This window comes from Giraffa tippelskirchi, chromosome 3 (genome assembly GCF_054371585.1).
Source record: "Giraffa tippelskirchi isolate mGirTip1 chromosome 3, T2T-mGirTip1v1.2.pri, whole genome shotgun sequence".
Taxonomy (NCBI): domain Eukaryota; kingdom Metazoa; phylum Chordata; class Mammalia; order Artiodactyla; family Giraffidae; genus Giraffa; species Giraffa tippelskirchi.
The window spans coordinates 1184481-1198308 of NC_137277.1; the positions used below are offsets into that span (position 1 = coordinate 1184481).

General features: G+C 45.6%; 1 protein-coding gene across 12 annotated transcripts in view; it reads left to right on the forward strand.

Annotated features, from left to right (window-relative positions):
- Positions 1-13828, forward strand: part of CEP112 (centrosomal protein 112) — a 307677-nt gene that overhangs the window by 191771 nt on the left and 102078 nt on the right. For 10 of the 12 annotated variants that reach the window (XM_081580786.1, XM_081580780.1, XM_081580784.1 and 7 more), the window contains one exon: positions 10392-10622. The exons of the other annotated variants lie outside the window; for them this stretch is intronic. In XM_081580786.1, coding sequence (XP_081436912.1) covers positions 10392-10622 — 231 coding nt within the window. The remainder of the gene's footprint in view (positions 1-10391; positions 10623-13828) is intronic. 12 annotated transcript variants of the gene reach the window in all.

The window sequence follows — 13828 nt, forward strand, 5'->3', positions numbered from 1 at the left end:
AACCTAAAAGCCAGTTGCTATAGGTTTTCACTCACTTTCCTCAAGACCTATTTTCAAGCAGATGATTTGGGTGGTTCTTTTAGAATAAAACTGGAAATTTTAGCATCAGTTATGAATTTTTAGTGGAATTATCATTACTCACAAGAAACAAACGCAGACATAGTGTTTGCCAGCTCATAAGACTCATTACACGTTCCGCTTCTCCTTTTGAAGTTTTTTCTCCAGATAGGCACATAAATTAATGGGTGCTTTACTTTTGTATTTTCACCCTATTTCTTGTTTTTCTTTGTTATTCTCTACCCAGAGTACTCTCTTCTTTTGCAGGCAAAAACTATATTTCATTTGTTGACATAAGCCCTTTGGAGTGTGTTCCAAAGCTGGGTATTAATTGTTCTAAAATTTTGTTAATCATTATTTTTTTCCTGCCCTTCCTATAGATTAGGCTCTATCTTCTCTTAGTCCATGTGATAGTGTCCTGTGATCAACGATACCACATTTAATTTTGTGTATAGAATTCCTTCCAGAACTAAGCTATCCTTATGGAATCGGGGGCAATTTAAACCCCTTTCTCATCTTTACAAGTTGCAGAGACGATGTTTTTGCTGAACTGCAAGGTGGGCAAGTGATTGTATTTTTAATTGCTTAGTCTAATAACTGTAGAATAAGTGTTTTCTTACAAGATCAAACTGTCTTTATGCCACACTTCCTGTGGGAGCTATTTAGAACCAAAGAGAACTTTCTTTTGCATTTTTGTTTTTTTAGTTGCTCAATTGTGTCCAATTCTTTGGGACCCCACGGACTGTGCCAGGCTTCCCTGTCCTTCGCTATCTCCTGGAGTTTGCTCAAACTCATGTCCATTGAGTCAATGATGCCATCCAACCATATGATATTTATAAAATAATGTTAGAAGGTTAAAAGACCATAAGCTAAAATAATGTTTTCTTTGAATCCATCAGCTTAAATCCAAAGACATATTTACTGTACCCAGCATCATGAAAATAGGGAAATTAAGATGCTTTTCATACGTTTACCATTAAAATTTTGGCTTTTTTAGAAGTTCCTGTTCATGTCTTCCCTCATTTTTCTGTTGGATTATTTATCCTTATTTATTGATATGCTTTACAAATTCTGGATATTATTCTTTTGTTGATAACATACATCCTGAATCTCCTCTTCCAGGTTTCTCTTTATCTTTTCACTCGCTTTGTGGTATCTTTTTATGAATGAAGCTTCTTAATTACATTTTATCTATTTTATCAGTCTTTTCAAGCTAGCGCCCTTTGAGTTACGCTTAAGAAACCCTTCCTTGCCTTGAAATAGAAAGCCATGTCCCGCGGAATTCCGTGGGGGTCCAGCGGACTTGGTGCTCACATTGCTGTACCCCAGGTTCGATCCCTGGTCAGGGACCTAAGATCCCATGAGCCGTGCAGCTCTTCCAAAAAAAAAAAAAAAGCCATCTCCCATATTTAAAAAGATTTTGTCTTTCGCATTTAGTCTTAATCCATTAAGCACTGATTTCTAAAATGATCCTTTGTTGACATGTAATTTCCATTCTATACAATTCACCCATTTAAAGTATGGTTCAGGGAGTCTTTGTTCTCAGAGCTGTGCAGCCATCACACTTGATCACCTCCTCTCAAAGCTCCATTAACAGTCACTCTCCATTTTCCCCAAACACCGCAGCCCCAGGGAACCACCCAGCCTAGTCCCGTCTCTCTGGATTTGCCTGTTCTGGCCAGTTCACCTGGGGGAGCCCAACAGCACGTGCTCTTTCAGGACTGACACTTGTGTTCAGTGTGTTTTCTAGGTTCTTACGTGTTGTTGCATGTATCAGTTCTCAGTTTCATTTAATTGCTGAATAATATTCCGTTGTTTGGATATACTAGGTCTTATTTGTCCATTCATCAGCTGATGGACATTTCGGTTCTCTCTACTTTTTGACCACTATGAATAATGCTGCTTTAAACATCCTGCACACGTTTTTGTGGGATGTATTTTATTTCTCTTGGACATTTATCTAGGAATGGAGAGAATTTATTTTTGTCTGCCGTGTAAGGTGGGGATATGATATCTTCCTTTCCCATTTGAATAACTTGTTGTCTCAGCACAGGTTTTAAACTAGTTCGTCACTTCCCCGCTGAGCTGCACAGCAGCCCTGTCCCACAGAGCTCCTTTCTGGGCTCCTTGGTCTCTGAGAATATGACCCGTTCATTTCAGTAATGTTCTAGGTCCTGATATTAGTGTGAATTGCCACACCACCTGTTCTTTTTTAGAAGTAGCATGGTACTGTGTTCATTCCTGTAGATTTTAGACTCCACTCGTCAAGGCTGGAAAGCTTCCGTTGGAACTTCACTTGGACTGCGCTGATGCTGTAGACCACTCTGGGGAGAGCTGATGGCCAGGCTTTACATCACTGTGATGTGTCTCAGGCATTTAGATCTTTAATGTCTTCCAAAAAGGCTGATTGTGTTTTCTTCAGAATTTTGCACATCTTACATTTCCTGTACATAATTGCAAATAGTGTTTGATAATTTTTTCAGATGTATAAAAATTGCAAGTGATTTTTAAACTTTGATCTTTGGTTCAGATGCCTTTCTAAATTCTCTTTTTATTACTAGAATCTAGTGATTTGTGTGTTCATTGTCCTTTTCCTCAACGATTATAATATCTGTGATTAAAGACAGTTTTTTTATTTAATTTTTTTTCTTGTCATGCACTTAAGAATACAAGTAATGGTAGCAGACATTCTTTGCTTCTGCTTGGTTTTAAGAGAGCCATTTTAAAACTTCACTATAAAGAATGATTAAAATTTGCTGGGGTTTTGGTAAATATTTTTGTCTGGTTAAGAATGTCTCTTCTCTTCCTATCTTACCAAGAGTTTATATGGTAGAATTTCATCACATGTTTTTCTGTGTATTAAGATAATCATAAGGTTTTTTCTTTTAATATATAAAAAGAATAAATCATATTACAGGTTATTGTCTAATATTAAACCAGCATTATGGCCCATCTAATAGTTTAATGACCTAGCATCACTGGATTCAATTTGCTAATAACTGCTGAGAGAGGTTGACCTGAGAGTTTTCTTTTATAGACATATTTTTAAGTAAGAAGATATTAAAAAGAGGTGGCAAGAATACACAGAAGAACTGTACAAAAAAGATCTTCACGACCCAGATAATCACTATGGTGTGATCACTCACCTAGAGCCAGACATCCTGGAATGTGAAGTCAAGTGGGCCTTAGAAAGCATCACTACAAACAAAGCTAGTGGAGGTGATAGAATTCCAGTTGAGCTATTTCAAATCCTCAAAGGTGATGCTGTGAAAGTGCTGCACTCGATATGCCAGCAAATTTGGAAAAGTCAGCAGTGGCCACAGGACTGCAAAAGGTCACTTTTCGTTCCAATCCCAAAGAAAGGCAATGCCAAAGAATGCTCAAACTACCGCACAATTGCACTCATCTCACATGCTAATAAAGTAATGCTCAAAATTCTCCAAGCCAGGCTTCAGCAATACGTGAACCGTGAACTTCCAGATGTTCAAGCTGGTTTTAGAAAAGGCAGAGGAACCAGAGATCAAATTGCCTATATCTGCTGGATCATTGAAAAATCAAGAGAGTTCCAGAAAAACATCTATTTCTGCTTTATTGACTATGCCAAAGCCTTTGACTGTGTGGATCACAATAAGCTGTGGAAAATACTGAAAGAGTTGGGAATACCAGACCATCTGATCTGTCTCTTGAGAGACAGGAAGCAGGACAGGAAGCAACAGTTAGAACTGGACGTGGAACAACAGACTGGTTCCAAATAGGAAAAGGAGTACGTCAAGGCTGTATATTGTCACCCTGCTCATTTAACTTATATTCAGAGTACATCGTGAGAAACGCTGGGCTGGAAGAGAAACGCTGGGCTGGAAGAAACACAATCTGGAATCAAGATTGCCAGGACAAATATCAATAACCTCAGATATGCAGATGACACCACCCTTATGGCAGAAAGTGAAGAAAAACTAAAGAGCTTTTTGATGAAAGTGAAAGAGGAGAGTGAAAAAGTTGGCTTAAAGCTCAACATTCAGAAAACTAAGATCATGGCATCTGGTCCCATCATCACTTCATGGGAAATAGATGGGGAACCAGTGGAAACAGTGTCAGACGTTATTTTGGGGGGCTCCAAAATCACTGCAGATGGTGACTGCAGCCATGAAATTAAAAGACACTTACTCCTTGGAAGGAACGTTATGACCAACCTGGATAGCATATTAAAAAGCAGAGACATTACTTTGACAACAAAAGTCCGTCTAGTCAAGGCTATGGTTTTTCCATTAGTCATGTATGGATGTGAGAGTTGGACTGTGAAGAAAGCTGAGCGCCGAAGAATTAATACTTTTGAACTGTGGTGTTGGAGAGGACTCTTGAGAGTCCCTTGGACTGCAAGGATATCCAACCAGTCCATCCTAAAGGAGATCAGTCCTGGGTGTTCATTGGAAGGACTGATGTTGAAGCTGAAACTCCAATATTTTGGCCACCTGTTGCAAAGAGCTAAGTCATTGGAAAAGACCCTGATGCTGGGAAGGATTGGGGGCAGGAGGAGAAGGGGATGACAGAGGATGAGATGGTTGGATGGCATCACCGACTTGATGGACATGAGTTTGGGTGGACTCAGGGAGCTGGTGATGGACAGGGAGGCCTGGCATGCTGCGGTTCACGGGGTTGCAGGGAGTCGGGCATGAGTGAGGACTGAACCGAACTGAACTGCGCATGGCCTTACCCACCAGAGCAAGACTCAGTTTCCCCCACAGCCAGTCCCTCCCATCAGGAAGCTTCCACAAGCCTCTTGTCCACCAGAGGGCAAAGAGAATGAAAACCACAATCACAGAAAACTAACCAAACTGATAACATGGATCATAGCCTTGTCTAACTCATTGAAACTATGAGCCATGCTATGTGGGGCCACCCAAAACGGATGGGTCATGGTGGGGAGTTCAGACAAAATGTGGTCCACGGGAGGAGGGAGTGGCAAACCACGTCAGCATTATTGCCTTGAGAGCCCCGTGAACAGTATGACAAGGTAAAAAGATAGGACCAATATTAATACATCATCATTAACTGAAATCCACACCCTATTCGGGTTTCCTTAATTTGTACCTAAGGTGTTTCCCTGCTCCAAGATGCATCCCGAATGTCACAGTAATTTTAGTTGTCATGTCTCCCTAGTCTCCTCTTTGCTGGAATACGTTGTCAGATTTTCCTTATTTCTGATGATCTTGACAGTTTTGAGGAGAGTCTGTTAGGGATTTGTGGAATGTGCTTCTATGGTAATGTGGAATTCTTCTGCGAGAAACGTTGATCTCGTCCCTGTCATTTATCAGTGGAATCACTTCTGCGTGTGCGGATCCACGCGGTGGAGCCCAGCACTGGTTTCTCAGGTGGTCCAGCTCCGGCGCTGGGAGCTCTCCCGCTGGCCTGTCCCTTGGCTCTGCCTCCGTCAGTGTGACTTCCCCGCTTCCAGTGCACCAGGCTGTCCCCGGATTAGCTCAGGGATTTCCTGCCACCTGTCCAAGGACCACTGGCTCCTTTCACTGGGGGATGGTGTGAGAATCCGGAATCTGGGGCTTCGTGTGCCTGTTGCTCCTGGGATGCCCCTTGCCGAGTGTGAGCTGTCTCCCCTGCTCGCTCTGTTATAGTGCTGCAGCGCGGGGTCTTTCATTAAGATTTCCTCCTGGTTTACCGCTCTCACTTCTGCTGTGTTTAAGCCGCCTTAACTCACCCATTCTATCTTTTACACAAAATTTTTAGTTTATTATGTTTGGTACTTTCTGGTCATTTTTGTTTCATCTCTTCCGTTTACTCATTTTGTGACTCTATCCTTTGTTTCTTTAAACAGTTAATACATGTTTATATTTTTTCCAATATCTGAATGCTTGCTTGTGGAGATCTGTTTCTGTTGACTAACCAGTGGTGGTTTGGGGGGGGGGGGCCTTGGTGATTTTTTTATTAGGAGCTCACTTTTGGTTTATCTTAATTTGTGGGAAACCTGGAGACATTAAACTTTGAAATCCTCCAGTAACTACACCAAACTCTCTTTTCTGAGTCGCCTCTCTTCCTTTTTAATGCTCTGTTTCTCTTCGTCCTGTGGCTCATTATTTCTGCCTGAAACATCCTGTATCTGCCTCTGTCTCCAGATGCTACTGTCTTTTCTCTTCAGGTCCGTCTTAGATGCTTAGGTTTTATTCAGTTTTCCAGAATTCTTTTGAGCTCAAATAACCGCTCCCTCTCTGATCTCTTATGGCCCTTGTCATCTCTTATGGCTCTTATGGTATGTGTGGTTGTGTGTGTGGTTGTGTGTGTGGTTGTGTGGTGTGTGTGTGTGTGTGCGCGCGCGCATGTACACGTATGTGTAGCTTATGTATTGTCGTCTGAAGTCTTTTAGGGAAAATGCTTTTCTGGAAGTCTCTTATCACAGTAGCTTCTACACCATAAGTCTTAATAAATACTGACTTATGTATATAGATGAATACCTCAGCCTGTGGTGATGATTGCCCATAAACTCTATGGAATGTACAAAAGTGACTTCATGTATCAATAAGTTGTTAATGTGTTGTTATTCTAAAAGTGCTTGTAGAGTAATTCTTCAACTTTGAAAATAATCAAAATGATTGCTTCTTAACTATGGACATGTTCTCAATTTAAATATTAATGCATTTTTCTTTCATAAAGAGCATTTAAAATGTTTGCTTGGGATGATAGTCCTGACAAGCCATAGTCATTTATGAGATGATAATGAGCCTTCCACTTCTTTTGCCAAAACTTTTCAGATTCAGTGTGGTTTCAAGAGCCATTAGCTTTCTGAGGAAATTGGTCTGTGTTGTTGGAGGGTTTTTGTAATTAATTTTTTATCAGGGTAAAATACACATAATATAAAATTTGCCATCTTAACCATTTTTAGGTGTACAGGCCAGTGATATTAAATACATTCACCTTGTATGCGACCGTTCTCACCATCTGTCACATAACTCTTTTCATCTTATAAAACTGAAACTTGTCTCCATTAAAACAACAGCTCTCCCTTCTTCACCCACGGGCCCTGACTCTCTCTGTCTCTCTCTCTCTCTCTGTGTGGTTTTGAGTCTTCTAAGTGCCTCACATGAGGAGAATCACACAGCCTTTGTCTTCTGGCTTATTTCACTTAGCATCACGTCCTCAAGATTCATATGTGTTGCAGCATATTGCAGACTTTCCTTCCTCTCTAAAGCTGAATAATATCCCATTGTGTGTATAAACCACACTTCACTTATCCATTTATCCATCAGTGGACATTGGGGTTGCTTCCATGTTTTCTGGTCTGCATGTTTTTGAACTGTTATTTAAGAGTCAGGTTAACCAAAAGTTGTCCTTATGGTTTTTCTCTTAGAGACACAGCCTTTAATAATTTTTGAATTTTTAAAATAATTCTGCTCTTTTATGTCAGTCACATAGGTGAAGTTTTATAGCTTACTATATTTAATATTAAAGAAAAATGAACACATCTATTCCAGATTATCTTGGCACTTTCCTCACTCTAGTTATCAGCACATGCTAATGACTGAAATATTAAATACCTGAGGGATGCCTTCGGCATTGAGTTCTTTCACTTAATGTTTATTTCTTCCTTATTAGTTGATACATTTTTCAGCATAGTTTTTCTATTTGAAAATCACCATTGGATTGAAGCCAGTGCATTATCAGTGTCGCCAGCAATTTAAAACACCTTCCTCTATGTTACCATTACGTACCTGGTCAACTGATAAAAATATACAGAATGATGACGCCCAGCCCTGGAAGGTGTGTCCAGTCAGGGAACAGTTGGGTTACATGGTGCCTGTTGAAGTATGCGGTGCCTTAAACAGTTACCGCTGTGTTTCAGGAAACACTGCACCCTCAGCTAATGTACAATCAGAGCAGCGCCAAGTCCCCTCAGCCTGGACCAGCTGATCATCTGGTAGCTGGGCACACCAGGGTGAAAACAACTCGAAAGGCCAGATACAGTTTCTTAAAGAGCACTTTGTGTGTGTGTCCTGACAAGCGGTTGAGTTAGTTAGGATGCGCAGATGTCGACAGATGTCGACATTTAAATGGAAACAGAAAGCCAGAAGTGTGAGTGGAGTGCTGAAGGCAGCTCTAGCCTTGAGGACCTTTTCCAAAACCGAGTGAACTTGAACTTCAGTTTGGGGACTTTTATTGGGCACAGGAGTAAAACAAAGTCCAGGGTTTGCTTAAAGTGATGATCTAGGCTGCCACTGGGCCTCGAGCTGGGACACCGAAGGGCCACCAGGTGCCGATGAGTTGAAAACCAGAGAACTGTCACCAAGCGGGGAGGAAGGAGGGAGGGATGAACCAGGAGCCTGGCATTGCCGTGTGCACACGACTGTGTATTAAATAATAGCTGATGAGAGACTACTGTGTGGCACTGGGAACTGTACTAAATGGGGAAGAAATCTGAAGACGAGGGGCTGGATATATAGGGCCTCCCCAGTGGCTCAGCGGTAAAGAATCCTCCTGCTAATGCAGGAGATGCAGGTTCGATCCCTGGCTCGGGAAGATCCCCTGGAGGAGGAAATGGCAACCCACTCCAGCATTCTTGCCTGGGAAGTCCATGGAGAAAGGAGCCTGATAGGCTATAGTCCATGGAGTTGCAAAGAGTTGGACATGACTTAGCAGCTAAACAACAACAGCATATATACGTGTGTGTGTACGTACACACTCACTTTGCTGCACAGCAGGAACGGACACAACATCATAAAGCAACGATCTTTGTGACCCTTTGGACTGTAGCCCCCTGGGCTCCTCTGTCCATGGGTTTTCCAAGCAAGAATACTGGAGTGGGTTGCCATTTCCTTCTCCAGGGGATCCTCCTGACCCAGGGACTGAACTCAGGTCTCCTGTGTCTCCTGTATTGCAGGCAGATTCTTTACCCACTGAGTCATCGGGGAAGCCCTTAAATCAACTGTACTTCAATTAAAAAGAAAAGAAACCAGTAAACTAGAAACGACCTCAGCGTTGAGTGAGGTGCCCCTAGAAACCCATGCCTATAAGCCAGTGCTCATGAACATCTGATGCCCGAACCCCCACGTCAGTGTGCCCTGGGGTTCGAGGCTGAGAACTTGCTCTAAAGTCATCCAGACACACGGACATCTCCAGGGTCTGTCAGGGTCAGATGGTGGCTGGAGAACCACTTCCAATCCCATCAGATACAGGCCTGCATTTGAAAAGAGTAACAACATAGTGTGACAAAAACAAAGTACGATGAACCCAGGGTCTTAAAAATTCTGAACAGGGTGAGAGCTGCAAACAGCTGAGACGCTGGAACGATCCGCCGCAGATAGAAGAGTCATGGTTAGTATATGCTGTGAAGTGAAAGACGTAACAGGACTTGAACATATTTACTAAAGCAGTTAAAGGCATTTAAAAATCACCAGACATAGTTGTATAAGAATAAACTCCCCAAAATAAAAACAAAACAACTGAAATTCATAATCTGTATGGATTTGAGATCTAATTACATGCAGAAAATGCCTAGAATGTAGGTGAGAGGAAAAGAGATGGAAAATATGAGAAATTCATGAAATGAAAGAATAGGAAGATCTAATTTACATCTGTGTGAGTTCATAATGAGTGGAGAGAGAATGGAACAGAGATGTTAAATTAATAAGTTCAGCCTGATAATTCTGTAGCCTCTAGAACTTTGAGTAAACATGTCTAAAGCCACCCAGTTTTTCGTACTTTGTTGTGACATCCCTGCGAGGTTAGTATGCCCACGTGTTTGGGAATTAAGACACATACTTCTAAACAGGTCATAAGTCAAAGAAAAAATAAAAATGAAAGTTAAAACTGCTTTGAATTAAATGATAATGAAAATACCGTGTATCTAAGAGATTAAGTTTATGCAGCGGCAGAGCGGTATTTATCGTCTTAAGTTTATAAATCAAGACAGAAGGGAGGGCGAAAACACATGAGTGAAATATCCAGGATAAGAAGTTAGAAGAATAAAAAAGACGCCAAGAATGTAGAATGCAGGACATGACAAAAATAAGAGCAGAAATCAGTGAAATAAAAGCAAAAATTGAGTAGCAAGTACTGAGGAATCTCAGAAACATAATTCAAGCCAAATGCTTGAAGAGGCAAGTTGCAGAAGAACCAAGTAATATTCCATTTACAAAGGTATTTGAAACAAAACTAAACGCGTTGTCCGGGGTAAAACATTTCGGGTGGCGTTTACGTCTGAGCCAGAAAGGGCGGGCAGGGCCGGGAGCAGGAGGGCGGAGGAGGAGGGCGGCCGGGCGCTTCTGTCTCAGCGTCGAAGAAGCTCGTGTCCTTCCACACCCGTCACACCCTCTGCCCGTTTCCCTAACAAGGTGATTGCGGACATGGAGGCTCAGGTGCACAAGCTGAGCGAGGAGCTGGTCAGCGTGAACTCGCAGCGGAAGCAGCAGCTGGTGGAGCTGGGGCTCCTCCGGGAGGAGGAGAAGCAGAGGGCCGCGCGGGACCACGAGGCCGCGGTGAGCAAGCTGAAGGCCGAGTCGGAGAAGATGAGGCTCGAGCTGAAGAAGACCCACGCCGCCGAGACGGAGCTGACGCTGGAGAAGGTAGGCGGCCGCGGCGGGAGGCGGGCCGGCGCGCGCGAGGCCCAGGCCGCCCCTTCCCGCCCACCTCTCAGGGGTGATGGCCTGGAGCCGCCCCCCGCCCCAGTTTATAAACCTTTCAGGTGCACGGTCCGCGGTCTCAGGCTTCCCTAACTCACCCCTGCCTTCCGGGGAGGGACTGATGGAACCCCCCTGCCAAGGGACTGAAGACGCGTGTGCTGTGGGCATCACACTGGGCAGGGGTACGTGGGCTGCGGCGTTGACTGGCTTTGTGCCCTGTGAGCGGCGGAGGCCGAGGGTTGGGTCCAGGCTGACGGTTCTCTGACCACACCCGCTGAGGGCAGAGGGGGACGCAGGGAGACCAGTTCAGCTACTGCAGGAACTTGGGCGGGAGGTGACCTGTGCTGGGGTGGCCAGGGGCACGGAGGGCGGTGAACGGCCCCGTCCCCTTGGGGCTCGGGTGTCCGCAGCAGAGCTCAGGGTTTGCTTCGGGCTCAGACGTGTCCGGGCGGCGGAGGGCAGGGGGGCGCTCTGAGCGGGTCGTCCGGAGAGGCTGCAGGGCGGCGCGCCGGAGCCGGCGGGCACACGGCCTCAGTCCCCTCTGCTGAGAGGCAGGGGAGCGTCCCAGCCTCAGGGACGCGGCCGGCCAGGGGGCCTTCGTGCACCCAGTGGGGTCGCGGATGGCCATCCCGTCAGAGCAGCACAGTCAGAGCTTTGAGGCAGAGCTGCGCAGCGTCCGGGCCGGGGCGTCTGCTGCGGGGAGTCTCAGCCTCTGGCCACAGCGAGGGGGACGATGGGGACAGAGCTGCCACCCCCCCCAGGACCGCTCACGCCCCCGCCGCTTATCACTGCCCACTGGGCAGAGTGTCTCCAAGGTCACGGGCTTTGGTGGCCTGGGCACCGTGTGCCCCAAGGGTTAAAATCCAGATGGTGGAGCCAGACTTAAAACAGACAGCTGAGGCCTCCGTTCTTTTGAACCAGGCATCCATGTTTTAAAGGGTTCGTTTCAGTAAGAGCGGAAAGTGTTCAAGTGTAGGTTTATCTGTGTTGCTAACTAATTTACAGGTTATAGATAATAAAATAGTATTGGACACCACCAGTAATTTATTTGGCCGGTATTTCTGGAATATCTTCTGTGTCTGACTTGGGAGCCACGCAGAAAGGCGAGAAGGCGAGGCCCCTGTCCCTGAGGAGCCCGTGGGCAGGGGTGGCTGCGGGACACGCAGGGGCTGTGAGCAGGGCGGGGTGATCCGGGGAGGCGCAATCGAGTAAGGGCGTCCGGAGCACAGCCGGGACAGGTGAGATTCACCTGGACGCCGCGATGCGGGACTGGGGCGAGCAGGCGCTGAGCCGCATGGGGACCGACGTGTAGGTGGCTGGGCAGCCAACGGGGCGGCGCGATTCAGCCGCTGGTCTTAGCTCCGAGCTTAAACCCCGGGGACGCTCAGGGCTTCTTCGCTGTTAAGTGTCAGGACCCACGGGTTTGTTAGGAGGCTCTTCCGTCAGCGTTGGCAGGACCAGCGCAGCGGAGGGGTCAGTCCAGGAGGGGCCCCCAGGGCACCTCGAGGTGCAGGACGGTGGCGACCCCGCCAGAGGAGGCGCGTCTCAGAGCCGTTCTGTGCGAGTCCCGCCCTCGGCATTCACGAGCTGGGCCTGTCGGGGCCTCTGGTCTGGGAAAGGGTGAGAGCTCCGTTCAGGCCCAGTAGCGATTTGGATGGAGCGTTTGTAGACGACCCTCAGGAGGGCCGGATGGAGCAGGGGCTGCAGCGCAGGGTCTGGGGGGCATAACCCCAAACCACCAGCCGTGCAGGACTTGTGAAGTCGGGGAGGAGGCAGAGAGGGGTTGTGCAGAGGAAGAGGAGAAAAGTGTCTTTTCCTGGAAATAACGGCAGAGGCGGTTTGGAAAGGATGCTTGTCAAGGATGTGACAGAAAATCTGGAAGCCCGAGCGGGGAGGAAGGTCCAGGATTTGGAACTGAGAATGGCTGCGACCGTGGACGGGGCGCGGCCGCAGGGGGCAGTGGGGAGGACGGGGCGCCGCCGGAAGGAGCAGTCCACAGAGCAGAGGAGTCGGGGTTTAGGCTGAAAAAGGCTGGAGACGCACGAGAGGAGGAGGAGCCGCCTGGCGGGACCGTGGACCCTGATGCTTGCGGCCGGGATGCAGCTGTGAGCCGACTTTTGTCCAGCCGCGCGGCCAGCAGCCAGTCCTGGGGGCCGCCTCCCTCGCTCCTGCCCGCAGGTCTCTGCCGCCGAAAGGCTCCCCGTCCCCTCACCCTGCTGTTCTCCCCCCTCGGTAGATCATCAGCGCGGGCGAGCCGCTCAGTGCGGCACCGAGGCCGAGATTCTATTTTTTTAAACATTTTGCTTTAAAAGTTATCTAAATCGATGCAAAAATTAACATCTTCCTACTAAAAATTTTGTCAACATTTCCATTTTTCCCCTTAGTTTAAGATCCCAGTTCAAGTACAGGGTCAAACTGCTTTTCAAAAATGTTGTACTAATTTATATTTTTCCCCACAGAGTATCTGTTTCATATAGCCAGTCCTTAGCATTACTACTCTAATTTGGGGGCAGGGTGTTGGTGAGAAACGTTCATTGTTTCTAATTTCGTGTTTCAGAGTGAGGCTGGGTATTTATAGCAGATCTGCTAGTCATGCTTCATTTCCTGAGAACTGTGTGTTCATGTCCTTCATCTGTTTCTCGTCTGTCGATGTCCTGGTGAAATATAAACTTCGTATGTAGGATGATAAAATTCTTTGTGGCAAGTATTTTTAGTATTTGCCTTTTAATTTTGTCCTTTGATTTTATGAAACACAAAAGTTTTATTTGTATTTAGTGTATTCTGTCAGTTCCTTTGTGAAATCTCCAGTATAAGTAATGGCTTTAAGCTTCACGATTTGATATCTTAAAATATATGAACACATCACACATTTTGCACACTGTACTGAATTTAAAAAGCTCTTGTGAAATTGACATGGTACTTACAGGCTCGGGCTCCTGGTCTATAATTTTAATGGCATCTGAAGGACTATACTGGAATTCTGCCAGCCGGAATTCACCAAAAGATCTGGAGCAACAAACAACTCGGCATCTTTTTCAAATTTAAGAAAAGCTCCATATGGTGTAATTATCCAAAGCTAAGGTCACACAAACTACTTAAACCTTTGAGATTTATAATTAAAGGATTAATATTAACTTATGAAGACATTG